The sequence below is a fragment of the Paramormyrops kingsleyae genome, chromosome 12 (assembly GCF_048594095.1).
Source record: "Paramormyrops kingsleyae isolate MSU_618 chromosome 12, PKINGS_0.4, whole genome shotgun sequence".
NCBI lineage: Eukaryota > Metazoa > Chordata > Actinopteri > Osteoglossiformes > Mormyridae > Paramormyrops > Paramormyrops kingsleyae.
In genome coordinates, this window is record NC_132808.1 from 32,660,526 (window position 1) to 32,680,278 (window position 19,753).

At 45.3% G+C, this 19,753-nt stretch overlaps 1 protein-coding gene across 1 annotated transcript; it reads right to left on the reverse strand.

Annotated features, from left to right (window-relative positions):
* Nucleotides 1–96: 96 nt before the first annotated feature.
* LOC111853951 (probable carboxypeptidase X1) lies at nt 97–19,507 on the reverse strand. Its single transcript, XM_023831423.2, has 13 exons — nt 18,912–19,507; nt 13,536–13,645; nt 13,185–13,324; nt 12,444–12,528; nt 11,218–11,368; nt 10,344–10,432; nt 10,107–10,230; nt 7,626–7,822; nt 6,368–6,547; nt 3,675–3,969; nt 1,869–2,008; nt 1,291–1,393; nt 97–1,207 (listed from the first exon to the last, which is right to left on the reverse strand). Exons 1-13 carry the CDS (start codon nt 19,264–19,266, stop codon nt 897–899), a joined length of 2,280 nt encoding a protein of 759 aa, XP_023687191.2. The 5' UTR covers nt 19,267–19,507; the 3' UTR covers nt 97–896.
* Nucleotides 19,508–19,753: the final 246 nt, after the last annotated feature.

Consider the following 19,753-nt stretch of genomic DNA (forward strand, 5'->3'; position numbering starts at 1 on the left):
GCATTCAGGAATTCCAGTTAACTATCGATGCAAGCTAAACATCCAGGTTGAACCTAGAAACACACATAAAAAAAATCTAAATATGATGCCCAGAAATGTGTTGTAATCAAAGCTTTATTTACTATCTTGTATATAAAAGTCTCTTGACTTGCAAGAACCAGTTAATGCCAGCATTTATTTCCATTTGATGCAGAAAAATACATAGAAATATGAATTGTTGAAACACATATGACTATATAATTTCATATTCCAACACTTACGAGTTCCAGACTGTAAGACTTTGATCTCTATGCTTCTAAACTGTAATGTCCTTAAGTCCCACTAAAATGACCTGTGAGAGACACTGAAATGCCACTGCACTGCTCTATTCAAAAAGGAAACATCGAAATAAATCCACACAAGGTGTATTCCACATCCAATGACGACTCCAGGAAACTTGGTATCCGCTTAAAAATAAATTGCATTTTCCATTAATTTAATCTAAACCAATTTAATAGAAAAATACTGGATGATATTTTAAAGTTATTTCATATATATGGATGGATTCATCTTTCCAATACAGGGAGTCACCTGTGGCTTATATGCCATTAATGGGATTCTTTGTGGCTCTGACTACTAACTGTTCCTCTCTGAGGAACTGGTTGGAAGAATCTATGTCATTTCAAATAATAAAGAAAAGTCTATTTCTCCACACATCCCTTGTCATTTCTGTTGATTCCTGTGGCTTTGATGTTAGAACCCCTCTCATTTGTCCCCAAGTAATAACATCCATGTATCATTTTCCTGTTCCACTTGTGGGTTTTGGATCTATTTACATGACCCTTATACACTCAGTAGTATGCTGGCTGAAAGCCCTTATTTACAGCAATAACGTGTGTGTTCCCCCCAAAGATGCATTAGTCGGCCCTGCGTTGCCGAGCCCTGTGTTCCTGGGCCCTACGCCGGTTAATGGCCTTGGTGCTTGCACGCAGCTTGCGCAGCCGCAGTTGACGCAGACGCAGCTGCAGGTCTTTGGGGATCTTGCCGCCCCTGGCGAGGATCTCCCGCAGCCTCTGTTTGGGTGTTTTGGTGATGTGGAAGTCGCAGATGGTGGGGTAGTGTTCGTACTCCACGCGGCATAGCCGCCTGCTTGAGAAGTAGCCCTCGGCGCTCACCGTCACCTCGTATTCACCAGGGTTCAGGAGCCGCCAGTAGTCGCCATCGAAGGCTGCAAGGTGACATGTTACCGTCACTATTAGAGCCACAGCCAGTGTGACACGTCTTGTTCTCAAATAGAGTGACGCATCCAACCTGATCTGATGTGGTGATCAATGTCTTCCACCTTGATAATGGCATCTGCTATGCCCGCCTCGGTGTCCTTGTCTCGGATCACTCCCTTGATTCCCCTGTGGACCTGTGGAGAGACCAACACCAAGCCCACAATAAATCAGTACAATCAGACCACTGCTGGTATCATACGTTGAATGATATTTATATTGAAGTATCGACTGCAATTGTATAAAACCTGAGTCAAGTAAATAAACGGAAATTTAATGTCCGTGATTTTGCTCCAGGATTCCTAGTTTTCTCCCACACAGTAAACTCGAAATGCCACAATTTCCCCTCAGTTCTGGCCATTACCACAACCCTGCCCTGTCCCAGTCTGTTCCCAGTAAATGAGTAGAGCAATTCAGAGTAATCACTCTGACTACAGCTGATGGTCTCAGCTAACAGAGCATATGGGCGTAAGAAAACACTTCATTCCTCTCCTGTGCAGGACCATTGGTGCAAGATCACTGTCCATCTCTGCAGGAAGTGTGTGCAGGAGGCCAGGGAGGACCTGGACGGGGTCAGCAGGATTTAACTACTCAGGAGGCTTCAAAGCAGACCTGCTCCATGTAGACCAGCAGCGACTCCTTGTTGTTCTCCCATTCAGTTGGCAGCTCACTGGCGTGGGGGAACTTGTCACAAGACAGTTCCACGGTGACTTCAAAGCAGTTGGTATGAAGGTAGCTGAAGTCATTCATGCCTGGGGAAATGAAGAGAAAACCAGCGTGGTGGATTCATCACAAGTGAGGGAAGCTTCTCCCAACCCATTGTCTTGCACAGCAGCACACCACTGAAGTCTGTTGACCGTCAACAACATATCCTGTTGACTTTTTGTTGGCAACAGGTCTTGCTAACTTGTTGATATTTTGTTAACTTGTTGATAACACATCTTGCTAAGTCGCTGACATCTCGTTGACAACATTTTGTTGACTTGTTAACAACATGTCTTGCAGACGTGTTGACATTTTGTTGACTTGTTGACGTGTCTTGCAGACTTGTTGACATTTTGTTGACTACACGACTTGCTAACTTGTTGACATGTTGTTGATAACGTATTGTTGACACGTCTAGCTGACTTGTTGACAACATGTATTGCTGATTTAAATGCATCCCTCTCTTGGCATGACTAGGGGGGATCAAGATTCATGATATTTGTAACCTGACTCTTCTAGTTACTCAGTCTGGAGTAATGCGCTGCAATTTCTATGCATAAAGAATTACCTCACATTAGGTTATGTAGCAGATGCTTTTGCCAGAGTAACTTATGAGCGTGGATCAGTGAGGGGGACAGGCAGTGTTCAAGACCCAACAGTGAATTCTCTCAGCCACGAAAAGGGATTTGAAACTGGTGCCCCCCCCCCCCCCCAACTATAAGCCTAACCTGAGGCCTGTATCACAAAAAAGGATTTCTTGCTTAGCCGGACATCTTTATGGGTTTAAGGTACCACAGTTTAAATGGACATTATCTTCCTTCACTTATCTTTAGCCCAGACTAAAATTCCGACAAGCAATCCAGCTAAGCAAGAAATCTGACTTCATGATACAGGCCCCTGCAGTTGAAGTATTTAGTGGAAGAAGAAAGAATTTAGTATAAGCAGTTTCTTTCCTGGGGGTGGCACGATGACACAGTGGTTAGCACTGTTGCCTCACACCTCTGGGACCGTGGTTCAGGTCTCCACCCTGGCTCCGTGTGTGGAGTTTGCATGTTCTCCCCATGTCGTCGTAAGGTTTACTCCAGGTACTCCAGTTCCACCCCCCCACATTCCAAAAACAAGCTAAGGAGAAGCTAAGAAATGGAATTACCAATTATGTGTGTGTGTGTGTGCGCCCTGTAATGGGTTGGTGCCCCATCCCTGTCCCCTGCCTTGTGTCCGATAGGCTCCGGACTCCTACGACCCTGAATAGGACAAGCGGTTACAGAAAATGGAAGGATGGACAGTTTCCTTCCTATGAAATCGTGATTCATAGCTCATTATGTTATGTGCTAAGTATTGTGGATATTGCTAATCTTGTTACAGTACATACTGTATACTGCAGAACTATTCAAGGATCTCACTATTTAATGCACGTCTTTCATTAGAATTAGTTTACATAGACATTTAGAGTGTGCTTGTTGTTTATTACATTCACAATTTGCAACATTATTAGTTCATACTTATGCTTCCTTATATGTTGACCTTTATTTAATGTTTATTGTCTTGTCTGTATTGTTCTTGGAACAAACATCGGGTCAAATTCCTTGTAAGTGTGACCTTGCTCGGCCAATTACTGATTGTTTTTCTTACTGATGTCCTGGAATTTAGCTTATTTGTTGGCTCTGTTGAAAAGGTGCAGGATGCAGACGTGTGTGTAAGCCCCATACGCACTGCCGGGGACAGTGTGCCAGCTGGCACCGTTGATGATGTTGTTGTTTTGCAGGAAGTCCTTGTAGTGGCAGGTCCGTCGGTCAGGGTTGGACATGACCTGGTTGGTGCTGGCGTAGACCGTGGCCAGCCAGCGGAAGAAGCTGTCGTCGGGGGTGGGAGTGTGCTCGTAGGGGGCCCAGTCCCGGGTCATGTCGAATGGGTAGGTGACCACCAGCTCTCCGCCATGCAGGTTGGCACTCAGCACAAACGGGATGGTCTGCATCCAGTTTATCACCGCGCGCGTTTCCGAGGCAACCTGAGAGGAGCAGGCTCGTGGTCAAAACGTGGTTGACCACGCTGAGGTCAAAAAGTTAACCCCCACAGGGCCCAGTGGGAAAGGTGACCTATACATGAACCCTAAACATGAAAACTATACATGAAAACTAAACTGAGTTATAGCGGTACAATGTAAAACATTTACAGTGAAAACAGGGCCTGAAGCAGCTTTCAGTATAAACATCAATTTCTGTTTACAAACATACCGGCCTAGATCTCTGAATTCCTGACGCTTACTGCTGTTAAATAACGCAACGAGGCAATCGTCTTATTCTGCAATGATGCACTTCATGGTCTTATTCTGCAATGACGCGCTTCATGGTCTTATTCTGCAATGATGCACTTCATGGTCTTATTCTGCAATGATGCACTTCATGGTCTTATTCTGCAATGACGCACTTCATGGTCTTATTCTGCAATGATGCACTTCATGGTCTTATTCTGCAATGATGCACTTCATGGTCTTATTCTGCAATGATGCACTTCATGGTCTTATTCTGCAATGATGCACTTCATGGTCTTATTCTGCAATGACGCACTTCATGGTCTTATTCTGCAATGACGCACTTCATGGTCTTATTCTGCAATGATGCACTTCATGGTCTTATTCTGCAATGATGCACTTCATGGTCTTATTCTGCAATGACGCACTTCATGGTCTTATTCTGCAATGATGCACTTCATGGTCTTATTCTGCAATGATGCGCTTCATGGTCTTATTCTGCAATGATGCGCTGCATGGTCTTATTCTGCAATGATGCGCTGCATGGTCTTATTCTGCAATGATGCGCTGCATGGTCTTATTCTGCAATGATGCGCTGCATGGTCTTATTCTGCAATGATGCGCTGCATGGTCTTATTCTGCAATGTTGCGCTGCATGGTCTTATTCTGCAATGATGCGCTGCATGGTCTTATTCTGCAATGATGCGCTGCATGGTCTTATTCTGCAATGATGCACTTCATGGTCTTATTCTGCAATGATGCACTTCATGGTCTTATTCTGCAATGATGCGCTGCATGGTCTTATTCTGCAATGACGCGCTTCATGGTCTTATTCTGCAATGATGCACTTCATGGTCTTATTCTGCAATGATGCACTTCATGGTCTTATTCTGCAATGATGCACTTCATGGTCTTATTCTGCAATGATGCACTTCATGCCACTGCGTCCCACTGTGTGTGGGACTGTCCAGCTTCTGCTTACCACTCTCAACTTATTCAAATTTTAATCATTATTACACAGTCCAAATATTGTCTAACCTGTCCGTTTTTCTATACTTGTGCACTGATAACATCCTAACACAAATTTCCTTTATTTTTGGCTAGTTTACTGCCAGATTAAATAATCATGTTCTACTTTTATCCTTTATATATGACGCAGTTCTGCATAAAATTTGATTATCTGATTATCGACATTGTTTGAGGTAACGCCCTCTTAATGCACTTTCTATCGAATTTGGACTAAATGATAAACAGACATAAGTTTAAATGTCTTGTTCCCTTTTTCCCCAGGATCTCAGTTTTCCTGCCACCGCACCCTGAACACAGGGAGAGCCGAAGATGCCGCGCTTTCCCCTCGGTTCTGGAGAAACACCGCAGGCTGTGGTATTTCCACAGCACTGGTCCAGTCTCCATCTGTTCCCAGTTAGTAAGTAGAGCATACTGGAAAGTGCTGAGGAAGAGAACAGCCCGTAACACCCCCCCGCCCCGCACCCCAGGCGCCTGCCATGCAGCTGGGGGGGGGGGGGGGGCTGTTGTTGTGCTGTTAACCCTCCTGTATCATCACTGCAGGAACAATCCAGACATCTGGTCCCTTCCCCAAACACCCCCCCTCCCCACTGTAAAGTTTTGTCCTTCATGCTCCACTCACAGCCGGGTAAACAGGCCCTTTCGCAAACCAAGGGGCAGTTTCCCACCGCAGATTCCAGGGATATGAAACGGAATGAATATGGATGGACAACGTGCCGGCGAGATCGGGGATCTGCTCCGTATCGGCTGTTTGGGGAGCATCTGAAATCCTTCAGAGTGGCGCTGGGCTTTAAAGCCGATTCAGGGTGTGAAATACATACAGCGATCGCGTGTCAGACCTGATCAGACTGAGAGCAGGTGGCGTATATAGGGGGTGTGGTCACATGGGGCGTGGTCACAGGGGGCGTGACCCCAGAGTGCCCCTCCCCATCACTCACCGATGAAAAACATATCATTGGCTAATGATAAAGTTGGAATCGCTGTATAAATTATGGCCCCTCTTATGCTCCCCACCTGAAAAAAATGCTAAAATAGCCCCTGCTCACTGCTAACATTTGCTGCTTGCAGGGTGAAACTATGAAGATCAACTATGGTCTGGCCCGTTTCTCCCGACGCCCACGGCACTCACGAAGGCGTGCTCCGATGTGTAGTTTTCCGGAAGAGGGAAGTAGTGGTTGATCAGTTTGGACTTGTCCGTCTCTAACTCCTGGGCGTCCCACATGACCGAGTTGAGGTCGGCGAAGTTGTGGTTCATGTCGATTCCCTCGTAGCTATAGCGACCCAAGGCCCAGCTGGCCAGCTCCGAGCCCTGTGAGCACGGGGCAGAGTGGGGAATGATGCGCACCCGTCACTGTCAGCAACGTCAAACCTCATAGGAGGCAGAGTGCAGGATGGGCTTCAGGGTCTGTGGATGCTCACTGAACCTCGCTCTGCTCACCTGTGCAACTTGATTGATGTGATTTTAAAAAAAAACGAACTCTATTCACTCAACTGAGTACTGGGATAGAACAGAAACATAAATCATCGCTCCAGGATATGACAACCACCCCCTGTCGATCCAAACCGTGGTTTCACTTGGAACATTATGTAAGTTCCTTATGAGGTGAAAGTTTTGCTCAAACATTATAACTTATAATGCAATTTTTGCAACCACAGTACCCATTAAAATGCAAATCGGGTTGCTCTCCTGACATTTCCGTTGTAGGCACTTGCTCATTCCCATGGCCACTCCCACCTTTATGTGGCCACTCCCACACTATTAAACCACTCCCACCTTTATGTGGCCACTCCCACATTCCCATGGCCACTCCCATCTTTGTCTGGCCACTCCCACACTATTAAACCACTCCCACCTTTTTGCAACAACTCCCACATTCTCATTGCCACTCCCACCTTTATGTGGCCACTCCCACATTCCCATGGCCACTCCCATCTTTGTCTGGCCACTCCCACACTATTAAACCACTCCCACCTTTTTTGCAACAACTCCCACATTCTCATTGCCACTCCCACCTTTATGTGGCCACTCCCACATTCCCATGGCCACTCCCATCTTTGTCTGGCCACTCCCACACTATTAAACCACTCCCACCTTTTTGCAACAACTCCCACATTCTCATTGCCACTCCCACCTTTATGTGGCCACTCCCACATTCCCATGGCCACTCCCATCTTTGTCTGGCCACTCCCACACTATTAAACCACTCCCACCTTTTTGCAACAACTCCCACATTCTCATTGCCACTCCCACCTTTATGTGGCCACTCCCATATCAAATCAACATTCTTGTGGCCACGCCCACTTTATTGTGACCACTCCCACTTTATATTGTGGCCACTCCCATTTCCATATGGCCCTCTAAGCCACATTCGTGTGACCTCTCCCACCTTCTTGTAGGCCATCTCGTAGCCGTCAGGGTTCATGGACGGCAGCAGGTGGATGCGGGTCTCCTTGATCAGCCGCACGACGCGCTGGTTGCCCAGCTTGTACTCGCGGCACATGTACTGCATGAGGTTGAGGAGCAGTTCTCGGCCCAGCACTTCATTGCCGTGCATACCGGCCACGTAGCGGAACTCCGGCTCGCCTGCAGGGGGTGCACCGCACACACACGTTTGTATTCATGTCTTTGTGGGGACCGTACATTCATTTCTATGGGCAAAACCCTAATCCCAACAATGGCAACCTTAACCACTACTCAGCCCTAACCTTAACCATTTTTAGTTTTTTATATTCTTTATAAAATTGAGTTTCCCCTTGTGGGGAGCAAAAAATATATTCATAGCCCCCCTAGATGCACAGACATACACGTAAGCTTTGGTTAGCTGGCCCATGGATCAATGCCCGGCATTTCAGGAAAACCAAAAGATATTATGGGAATATAATAATACTACAATAATCTAAATAATAAAAAACTACAATAATCATCCTTTCACTGAAACTCCAAAGCCATTCACCAGGCAGCCAGATCATGAGGTCAGTGTCCTCCTTCTGTGATGTGGATGAAAACCAAGATCTCAGGCATCAAGAGGCCCATGCAGAGTCAGCCATGGCTGGGTCGGGCCGTTGTGGTCAGCAGGGGGCCTGCAAGACGTCCTTCTACAGCAGCCCATCCCTCAGAGACCCGCATACGTTGTACGTGTGTAAAAATCCCAGAAGTTTTTTTTGAAGTATTTTATTTGGTTACCTATGGTTAGGGTTAAGGCTGGGTCGGGGTTAGGGTGTTGTGACTGGGAAATGAATGTGTGTGTGTGTGTGTATTTATGTACACACAGACCGCTTAATGCATCATGAAAGCAGAGCAGGGATACAGTGGGGAATGCTGCCAGGGGTCAGAGGCTCGATTCAGATTAATAAGCTACTCTGCCACAAACAGGTGACCTTGATATGATTCTACTTAAGTAACTGCTCTATAAAATGCATCAATGGTAGTCTAGGCAAATAAAAATACATTTCAAAGCACATCTATGGCTTGTAATCGCATATCATAAGTCATAGTGGCTTATAATTCATTCTCATTTTGATAAAATTCTAGTTTCCAAAGTGGAGGCCAAGAGGAAGACAAGACGAGCCTGTTCATGGCAAAGGGCTCCTCTATACATTTAAGATGCAGGTTTTTTTTTTTTAAATAGTCCCTCCTCCAAACAAACAGGTCACACACGAGCCATTCATGCCACATGACTGGGAACTTGTCAGTGGCCAAGCAGAAAAATCCATGGTGTCTGCATGTGTGTCGGTGGGAGGCGTCCAGTGGACGGACTTCAAACCGGCGTGCTGAAGCACTGAGAGCATTAGCATGTCATGGGGGGAGGTTTACCCTCAACATGGACCATCATCTCCTGGCTCATCATCATTAACAAGTCTTGTTATTCCTGTTCTCCTGAAATAAGCATCTAGACCAGAATACGCTTTCCGTAATAAATAAATAAATAAATAACTAGCTTAAACCTCCAAGGACGACAGCCAAGACGGCCATGTTTAATAAAAACAGGAACAGCAGCATGTGTACCATTCCAGGTGCCCAGCAGAAATACATTTCGGGGGGGGCAGGACCTGTAACTGTGTCCCCACAGACTATTTACATAGATTTTGCCGACCCAGGGTCGGGGGAGGGGGATGTGGGTTCAGACCCACCATTGTGCTGAGTGGCTATGTGCCTGTACTACGCTAACCATCAGGACTGGTCTGCCTCATCCCTGGGGGGCAGGGGTTGGGGGGGGGGCGGATAGCAGTGTGTTCTGGCTTTTACAAGCAAAATGACTCTCCGAGGCTTGACAGGGCTTACAATAAATAAATGTACTATAACAATATTATTTTATATTATAGAAATAAGTAGGGTGACCAGATTAGCAGAATGACACGACAGCAGACTGCTCTGTGTTAGAAAGGGACCCGTGGTCTGTTAGTATCATAGGACGGACATTTATTGCCTCTACAGTTTGGACTCACTCCATTCTGCAAGAAGCCGAGCCAGAACAGTTCATCACTAATGGCTGCAGTGCCAGTTATGGGCTCTGGCTGTGTTCGCCTGATCCCTGCCAGGGCTGGCACCGCTACCCGCTACCGCTGGCTGCGGCCAAGTTCAGTTGCCCTGGCCAATGAAAACTCTCAATGTTTTTTTTTTTTATAAACGCAGAAGACAGCCAATCAAGTTCCAGTGCTGAATCACTTAATAAAAGGTCAGTTTATATATATACTGCATGTAGTTTATGAAAAGGTTGGTGTTTCCACTGAGGTAACATGGGCGCAGAAAGGTTGTGTGTTACTCCCAACCACATAAAGAGTAAGTGGGATTGGAACTGCTCATGTACAAGGTGACCGGCTTCAAACCGGGTTAATGCCCAGCCCGGTTCTGCAGAGATGCCACCCACCCAGCTCGTGCGTGCCCGGGTTGTCGGAGATCTCCATGACGTACAGCTTGAGGCCCTGGTAGCTCTTGCCGATGCTGTAGATGCGTGTGATGTCAGGGCACTCCTCGTTCACCACCTTCATGAGCTGGGGGGGTGGGGGGGGAAGAGAGGGACCTGGGTTTTGCTGGACTGAACACGCACGGACGGACGGTAAGCATCGCGCATCGCGGCCCGGAGCGTCTCAGCATCGCCGCCTACCTTCCTCATCTCCTTATAGTTGTGGTGCCTGAAATCCAGCTTTTCCCTGGATCCTTGTTCAGCTTCCAGAAGATAAATATTGTTGGGATCTAGAGCATTTGGGCAGGAATATTATCACAATTAACATGGGAGAAAAAAACTGCGATATACAGACGCTCCCCGTTACGATGGTCTCTTCTATTTTACAATGGGTTAAATGTTTTTCACTTTCAGTACATTATTCAATAAATTACAGGAGATATTCAACATTTTATTGGAAAATAGGCTTTGTGTTAGTGATTTTGCCCATTTGTAGGCTAATGTAAGTGTTCTAAGCATGTTTAAGGTGGGCTAGACTAGGCTATGATGTTTGTTTGGTTAGTTGTACTGTATTAAAATGCATTTCCGCCTTACGACATTTTCACCTTACGATACGTTTCTAGGAACGTTACCCCATCGTTACTTGGGGTGAGCCTGTATTGTGCTATCCCACTCAAAATAAAAATGAATACTATTCGTCGCAGCAAACACTAATTATAACAACAAAAATTCTCCATATTGTGCGTTTCCATGATATATAGCTGAAACAACAATAACTACCTGCAATACGCACAGATCTTCCAGCGTAATTTCATTTTGAGAATTGGGTCATCGCTCTTTAGTGCGGGGAAAATAACTTCCCTGCTGTTCAGAGGACATTGCTTTGCTTTTCAGCAGTTTGGGTAACAGAAAACATCTGCCCTCCCAAAACATCTACCACACCCCGACAGATGCTGCAAACAACTCTAAGGACAGCAAGTTAAGAACGGCTCGGCAAAGAGCCCTAAAGTGTTGGCAGAACGTTAGGAGAAGGTTGTCACAACGTTGCAGTAATGTCAAAGCAGTGCTGCAGTACCAGGTATGGGGCAGCCCAGAACCTCAGCTCTCAGGCATATGGTTCCATTCTCGAACCAGGTCTGCGGGTTGATACGAAGATACCGGGCCACCATGGGCTCTGGGAGCAGGGCCAGCACCGGAGTCTCCACGTCCTGGTTCCCCTCAAACACCTGCGGGAACACAAGCTCAGGATTTACATATGGCTTGTGTAAACTTTAACACCTGGAAAAAGGTTCTATCATGTATTAAACTGTACGGCGCAGAACTTCATTGTAACGCTCCGTCTTTGACATTTAGCTCACGGTTTAACCGTGTGCTGCTGTCCAGCCCCAGAACAATGTTCTCGAGCTCTTTGGGCTCATGTTACTTTATGTTTACAGAGGTCAAACACAGGAGAGGGACATGGTTGGCCAACCACTTTTCATGTGCCAGCTAAGTAACAGATAGGTCTAAACACACAGGGAAAGTCACAGCGGGCCATCACAAAGGAGCCGCTTTGTGGCCAACGGCTGTGACTGATTTCATTAGCGTTTGACTGAGCAGGCCCGGCTGCTGGAACAGTGCAAGCCACAGGCCTGCCTTTGATGTCCGACATCTAAGAGGCAAATAACCCGCACAGGATCAAACGCGGCTCTGGGGTCTTAATCGTACCCTTAGCAGTTACATTCCCCATTACTCAGATTTCCTGTGAGGGGCATTTTAGTAGAATAAATCTATAACTCTTTAGACGGCACCTTCCTCATGTTAAAAAAAATTATAATGTCAGTAAATTATTACATTATATGTTCTCTAATATAATCTGTAGGTCTAATTTGGCTATGTCAATTTCAGAATAAATAATGATGTAATAAATATGAGTAATTATTTTACAAATGAGGCATGTGACTAAAACTAGTTCTAACCCTAACAACTAGAGAGAGGCGCCAATTACAGAGAAACACTGATTTAATGTAGAAGTTTAAACACCGACAGACACTAACTGTCTCTTAAATTAACTAGCATTTATTTCTAGATTGGACCCAACTGCAAGCTACACTCCACAAAACAAAACATTCTATTTGCGTTGCGCTAATATTCCTGACCGGGACGAGGATAACTGCTGAGGGCTGGAAGAATGGAATTATGGGGGTTTTCACTCACTACATCTGTGGTTGTGGTGGTAGAACGAGTTTTTGAGTAGGGATACAGTTCTGGGACCCCCCCCCCCCCCCCCAGCTGAACACCCCACCAAAGCGGGTAACTCACAGCCTCCCTGCTCCCGTTCATGCTGGGCTTCCAAACCATGGAGTCATTGCTCAGCTGCACCTTGTAGGTGTGAACCCAGTCCCAGCTGAGAGACAAAAATCACAATGCAAATGAGAAAATGTCCCACGAATTTACAGCCTGGAAGCAGAGAGGACTGAGCAACGGAGTTATGAATATAACTGGCTGGGATTTTGGAACAAAAGATTACAAAAATTACAGTTTCCAACATACTGCTATAAAATCACTTTGTCTGTGTAAACAGGTCATGGAGTTGAGTTTCATCAGTAAATTTGCAATAACTAAAAAAGATACGTTAGTAAATATATGAGAATTTTAGCCACCTACCATTTGAAGTGTTAAGATTCTAGCAAAATGCTGGTTTTCTCTTTCCGGAAATAAACAGAATTTCAAGAATCTTGATACAATTGTCCGAAACCATCTAAATACCACAAAACACATTGTTGTGGATCAGTATGTTCTATACCACAAAAATGGCACTTGGCTGACTGATTATCTGCAGATCTGAATACACAAATGAAAAGTCACTGAAGACTATCTGTAAAGCATTAAGGACCAAATTCTATGCCCCAGTTTAGGGGTTTGAAACGCAGTCTGAACCACAGTTACTTCAGGGTGGACCTATGAAGCTTTTATTCCACAGAGCACATACCAAAAAGGTAAAGATCTCACATCAGGAATGGTATGGGAGCCAGTCCAGAGAGATGCATTATGGGAACAAACCTCCAGATGGAGTTGCGTCCTTGAAGGATGACCCCCGTGAAGAGAGTGGGCCGGAGGGCATCCACCTCCAGCCACTGTTTCTTGTCTTCATACTTGGCACACCAGGCCCCATCGTATTCATCTCCATCTTCTAGGCCAGACTATAACGCGCAGAGAGCGTTAGCTTAATGACAACCAAAAGCTGAGATGGTGACACCAAACTGACTGCAATGATGGTGACGCGGATGACTGACGGACAGCCTGAACTTCAGAAGATGAAAGGCCTTCAACTGCTCAAGCAGAGAGAGTGTGGAAGATTCGACTTCCGTTGCTTGTACACAAATGGCACGCTGTATCCAGACTGCAGCCCACCTGGATGTTGAGGCGGCCCCGGTGGGGTCCAAGTCCATAGTGCTTGATAGAAGAAGCCTGCAGCTGAGTGTCTTTGACCCGCAGAGACTCCAGACCCAGGGGAGGGCATTCTGGGAAAATACGAATGACGAAAGACACTCAGGCTCCCACTCACGGCGTAACATGCGAGATAAGAACCACGATCACAAACAGATGGAGTCCATCCTTTGAGAGTGAAACAGACTGTAGGTACGCAGAGAGCAGGAGATCCATCTCACATTCAGGAGTGAGCAGATCTAACCAATGAATCATTAACCTTAGAGCCAGTCATGATGAATTAGCACAAGCGATTGCGTTTAACCCTCGGAACAAGAAGTCGGGAAAATAGCTGAATAACAGTAAGCATTTACCATCTGGGAGATAAGCCTTGACTCATGGACGCTACAGGAAGTATGCACTAGCTTGGGTGGGACACTGGACTATAAGGCATCTTTCCTGTCTATTTCCTGGGAGGTAACTCTTATATGCTGCCCTGTCCGGGTGATTCTCATACATGTTCCCGATTGGTGGATCCTACTAGAAACATCCACCATCCAAAAGCAGATGGATAAACAGCATGTCTCTTAAGGTGGGGATCCATTGGCTGTCATCCTGTCCAGAATTCTCCTGCTGCCACTTACAACTGGTTTAATGTCTTTGTGTCTTGCAAGCTGACAGTCGCTCATTGTATGAGAGGTTTTGGCCGGTCGGCTGATTGGCTAAAAACAATACTGGGCCTCTCTTCTTCTTGGCCAAGCCCTGCCGCTCCCGTGGTCCCTTCTGAAGCCCCAACACCAGTTTGCCTTTGAAGCCTGCTGGATCACGGGTCAGCTTCTCGTCCTCTTGCCTGCTTTTGCCCCAACCATGAACTGCTGGAATTTCCCTGCTTCAGATCCTCCAGTTCTCCTCATAAAAAAAATCTAATCTACAAACTACTCATTCGGAACGCTTGCCAAGCCTAAAATGCAAGTCAACAAAAATGTGTCCTTTCCAGCTGGCATAAGTGTGGCCAACACTCATCAGCCAAGGGCCCTAACTGGTGAAGATCAAAGAGCAACCGGCGCTGTTTATTTCGGAGGAACAACACAGAAACCTCGAAGAGTAAAGAGACAAAGGAAAAGCACCGCTCTCTGAGCCAAAAGTGTGACAGAGCTGGGACGTCTACCCAGAAGGTTATGGGGTTCCAATCCCAGAAGACTGTACCCTTGAGCAAGTTGCCAAACTTGAACTGCTGCAGTAAAATGTCCAGTTCTTCAAGTGGGTGAAATTTTAAATTGTTCCACATTAAAAATATCAACTAAGCAGTTTTTTTAAGGTAACAATCTGTCCTGGCTAAAAGGATGAGGGATTCTTCACATGCAGTTGGTGTATAAACTGAACACCAATTTCTCATTTTAAATGTTTGAGGCTTGGTTCTGACATGTTACGGCCAGTTAATCCCAGCAAAAACAGGACCCTTTCCCCGTCTACCAGTCGCTCCAAAGCTGGCACACGCCTACTCAGCTGTGCAAAGACCCCACAGGAGAAACATGTCATTCATATTAGTGCTCTTGCTCTTCCTGTGAGCGTGCATGCTTTTATGTTGCATTCTATTTCAACTAGGAAGTCTGAAATTCCGAGTTCTGAGTCGGAAATTTCAACTGGAATGCCCACCGAAGTCGGAATTCTGACTTGGAAAGTCGGAGGATTCTCTGCAACCCTGACCTCGGAATTCGAGATGGCTGCACCCTTCATTAACAGAATTGAGTGCTGTACTGTTACACTGTTATACTTTTATACTGTTTATTAGCACTTGTGTCTTATTTGTGTCTCATTAAACTGGTCGTACACACAATAATGTCCAATCGCTATCTGTGAACATGTTGGTACGATGTTTGGATGTGCAAAATACCACATAATGTGTCATTATCAACTGATATAGCTAATAATGGCTACGAATGAACCTGGCTAGAAGTGGGGGCTGTTTCAGAAAGCAGGATTTCTTGCTTAGCTGGATAACTTGTCGGATTTAAGGTAGTCTGGGCTAAATGGAAGTGAACAAAGATAAAGGCCATTTAAAATGTACATGAAGTCGGACAAGTTATCCAGCTAAGAGAGAAAATCTCAGACAGGTCCCGGGTATTGCTAAATGCCTTTCCGACTTCTTGTACTGGGACATACTTAAATCGGGTGTGATATTCCCAGCTCCAAATTCCAACCTCCAAGGTAAATGGAGCGCAGCATTATTTATGTTCAACCCCCCCACCCCCCATTCACCCCACCCCCACGTTCCCACCTACTCCAAACTTCCCAAGCTTTACAGAAATCCTCGAAGACCGAGGAGAATCCGGCAGGACCCATTAAGGACAGCTTTAATAAATATGTTCTTAAATAGCTTTACACCTTGAATATTAGACAAATCCATCAGTGACGATATTTATTATTAATTTGTGGCAGTAGGCAATGGCAGAGTGAAATCAAATTATCAAAATTTCTACAGATGTATGATGGGATGTTTCTTGGTGACTTTGGAAATGAGGTGGGTGGGGTTACAGCACATGTCAATCAAGCTTTAACTGACTTCATTAGTTCCTATTTGATGTGGGCCGACTGTGACTGACAGATTTTGATAATCCCACCCGCTGTGAGTGTTGGCCCTGCTGTAATTGCAGACACTGTCGCTGAAACTTAGACTGAAAAGCCCTGCTGTTATTGTAGACGCTGTCGCTGACACTTAGACTGAAAAGCCCTGCTGTTATTGTAGACGCTGTCGCTGACACTTAGACTGAAAAGCCCTGCTGTTATTGTAGACGCTGTCACTGACACTTAGACTGAAAAGCCCTGCTGTTATTGTAGACGCTGTTGCTGACACTTAGACTGAAACAACAGCACTGATCGTGGACGGCCACACTTCCTGCTGGGATGTGAAGTGTCACGGACAGAGCGCACTGTGGACAGCTGTGGGGCCCCCTAAGTTATGCCTGAAGGTCTTCACTGTGTTCTTGCCTTTCTGGCAGCACACAGACTCCCCGCTCCAGCTCCCCCTGATCCCACCCCCCCCCCCCCCCACCACCACCCATCCCCCCTCGCAAGACACTCTCCAGCTTGCACTTCCCATGCAGCTACCCTCAGTACCGGGGGCCCCTGCAGACCCCAGAGATTTTTTTTTTTAATAAAATCAAGGGTTCTTCCGATGAAAGCCTCCCCCCCCCACACCACTACAAAAGTAAAATGTCCTCCTGCCACAAGTGCACAAGACAAACACAACCACAACAAAGGTAGCTGTGAAAGGTTTATGAGCCCAAAACGTGTCCCCCCCTCCCTAAGCACTAGTGCTAAGAAGCCTCTCCCCCATAGAATGACTCACAACTGAATCAAGCGTTTCATGTACAGCAACATTAAATAAACCCATTTTCCCAACGGGACTCCTACTGGAACCCTTTCAGCATGCGGGATTTTTAATGTTTTAATGTTTTAATGTCTGTAATGGGGTGTACAGGGCCAGACATTAAAACGGTGAGCACCTGATTAAAATAGAATTTTATTTTAATCAAAACAGTGGTTAAGAATAACATTAAGCCTACAATCACGATAAATATAGACAGTATGACACTTAAAATTGGAGCTGCCTGCTCGTCGCATTAAGTTCTCATACTGTATACAATACATACGTGTCGCTGTGTTCACTGATTGCCTCCAGGGGGCGCCATTAACAGCGCTTTTCTGCTCGCCCTTTTTAACAATCTTCAGCATCTTCGGCGTGTCTCTGGGCTTCGTCCGCCCCTTCTTCACCTTCTTTGCTACCTGAACCCCCCGGGCAGACCTCCGTCTTAATAGGACTACGGTCGGGGGCGATTGGTCGGACGGAACAAAGACACGGATTATAGTTTATATTTCTGTGTAAATGCTAAGGTCATGTGACCAGTGTCTGAATGGCTGTCCTGCTGTCCGTACCTGCTGCTTAAAATAATTATAACAAATGACCCGTTAAAAATAACAATCCACAGTAGAATAGATCATAGGCTACATGAAAATTTCAACAAAAGAAACAAGTCATCTACATAGTTAGCTAGAATTTGTGGCGAAGCCAAGGGCATTGAGCATACAATAAAATTAATAATGGATGAAGCCTTGTTAATTAGTTTTACAAATTATGTAATTATACAGATGCAGTTTTTATCATTTACTGATGCTCAAACTGGATTTTTAATGCAAACTATAGTTGTATTTAATATTTAATGCATAGTATATAGTCAACTAGGCTAAAGATGGGCTACTTCACATGTGACTATGTTAGACCTCCTGTAGCTACGGACTGTAAGCACTGTGCTGCCGGACTCTACGCCAATGCTATGCACATCGGCGGTTTTCAGTGTCAGCCAGTAGCCTACAAACTAAGCAGAAAGTCTACTGACTTCAGTTGCTTGTCAGGAAACCTGTGCACCGCTGCTCAGTAACAAGGGAAAAAACAGCATCTGACAGAATTGCGAAAAAAGATCGTTTTGTCAAGTTTTCCCATGAGCAATTATATGAAATCTGGTTTGCATCTCAGTAGAACAGGGAAGGAATGGAGACCAGATACTGATTCAACGCAACAAGCCATGGTTGGTTGAGTCGAATTGTCCCTTTTTCCAGAGATGCAGTAATTGTCTTTGAATGTTAACTGCAGAACATATGGACATGATATTTACGGACAATAATGCAATACTGTTCTATGTTCACATGTCAACAATTGTTAATGACATTTTAAGCTTTAAACTATCTCGGATACTTGGCAATAGTTAGGCTACGTTTCATATACGTTTCATGCAATGACATGAAAGAATACTAATACAATAAAATACAATAAATAACCCTATATAATTAGACATCAATGTGTTCAATGGTGCAGATCTCAGTGCTTTCATGCATAAGGTTGTAACTGTAGAAGTCAGCGTTATTAGTTGCATGAGAGGCAAAAGGCAACGCCAAAATTAATATTAGGCGCTGGGCGAACGCCACGGTATTTTCCGTTTTCAAACATCGACTGAGCCAAAGGCTGCAGCATATTTATGGGCATCGCACTTTGCAGTTCGGACACAGTGGTGCAGGTCAAGCAGTGCACGCTGTGTCTGCAGCTCTGCACGGGAAATACCTAAACTTTTAATGCAAAAAAGGCCTATATATTTGGACAAAAAAAAATCCGTCTCGAGTTGCATCTGAATACAAGTTTAAGGAATCCCCGCAATGTAATTAAAACAATTAACTACGTAATCAAAGCAAACTTCGCAGCCTCACTATAATCACGATAAAGACATGCAGTGCATCGCATTTAGTGTACTGTACGTATATGTAAAACAACCGCAATTGTAGTCAACAGAAGCCGCGCATAAACCTCACCTAGTTCTTCTGGTTGATCCTCCTCTTCTTTGCTCCACACTGTTCTTTCCACTTTCTTATCGATACTTTCTTCCAAGTCTTCGCTATGAAATCTGAAATGCGGGACAGTATTCGGCGCTGTTGTAGTTCCCACCTTGGGTTTTGCAGTGGTGAAGTTCGGAGTAAATGCGAAGTGGCTCGCGTTGCTTGCGTCGTAAGATGCATGGTTTGGATTGGGGGTCTTATTAACATTTGGGTCTTGATTAAGAATTGTAGCTCTGAATGTCACTGTTTCATTGTCAGGAAGTGCGGCGCTGCTTGTTGTAACTGCAATAAAGATTATAATAAAGCTAATGTACACCCTCAGCCGTGCCATGTCTTCTCCTTCAGTTTTTAGAATCAGTCGGTAAAAAGAAGAAAAAAGTTTCCCAAACCTAGATAAAACCCATTGGACCTAGCCGTAATCTTGCGAAAACAAGCGCCACTGGTTGCGTGCCAAAAAATCCATACATGTACATTTATTTTACCATAATACTTATAATAGAAGGAACTGTTAAATTACCATTTGCGAGCGCGCAACAGCGGGGGGCAGTGAAATGGGGAAGGAAAGGGAGCTATCCCTAATCTGTCTCCATGGCTGAACTGATATTAAAAATCCGCCCTGGATTTAGGCGTCCCCCATAATAACTACTGCCGGCCCACATAGGCCCACGATGTATGGTATTCCAGGTGACCAGTCCAGCCCTGGCGATCTCATGTCATTATATTGAAAAAAATATTAGAACTACACAAGTAACAGACTGACTTCTTGTCCGGAGAACAATCAGCTTTATGCAGTGACTTTCCTGGGATTGGAATGTAAT

Bases quoted from the DNA above. Each gene is read 5' to 3' on its own strand.
- LOC111853951 (XM_023831423.2), bottom strand. From the start codon at position 19,266: ATGGCACGGCTGAGGGTGTACATTAGCTTTATTATAATCTTTATTGCA. The intron at 7,823-10,106 runs GTGGGTGGCATC...CACCCCCTGCAG, and splicing joins CCCGGGCACGCACGAGCTGG to GCGAGCCGGAGTTCCGCTAC. The intron at 3,970-6,367 runs GTGAGTGCCGTG...TGCTCCTCTCAG, and splicing joins ACACATCGGAGCACGCCTTC to GTTGCCTCGGAAACGCGCGC.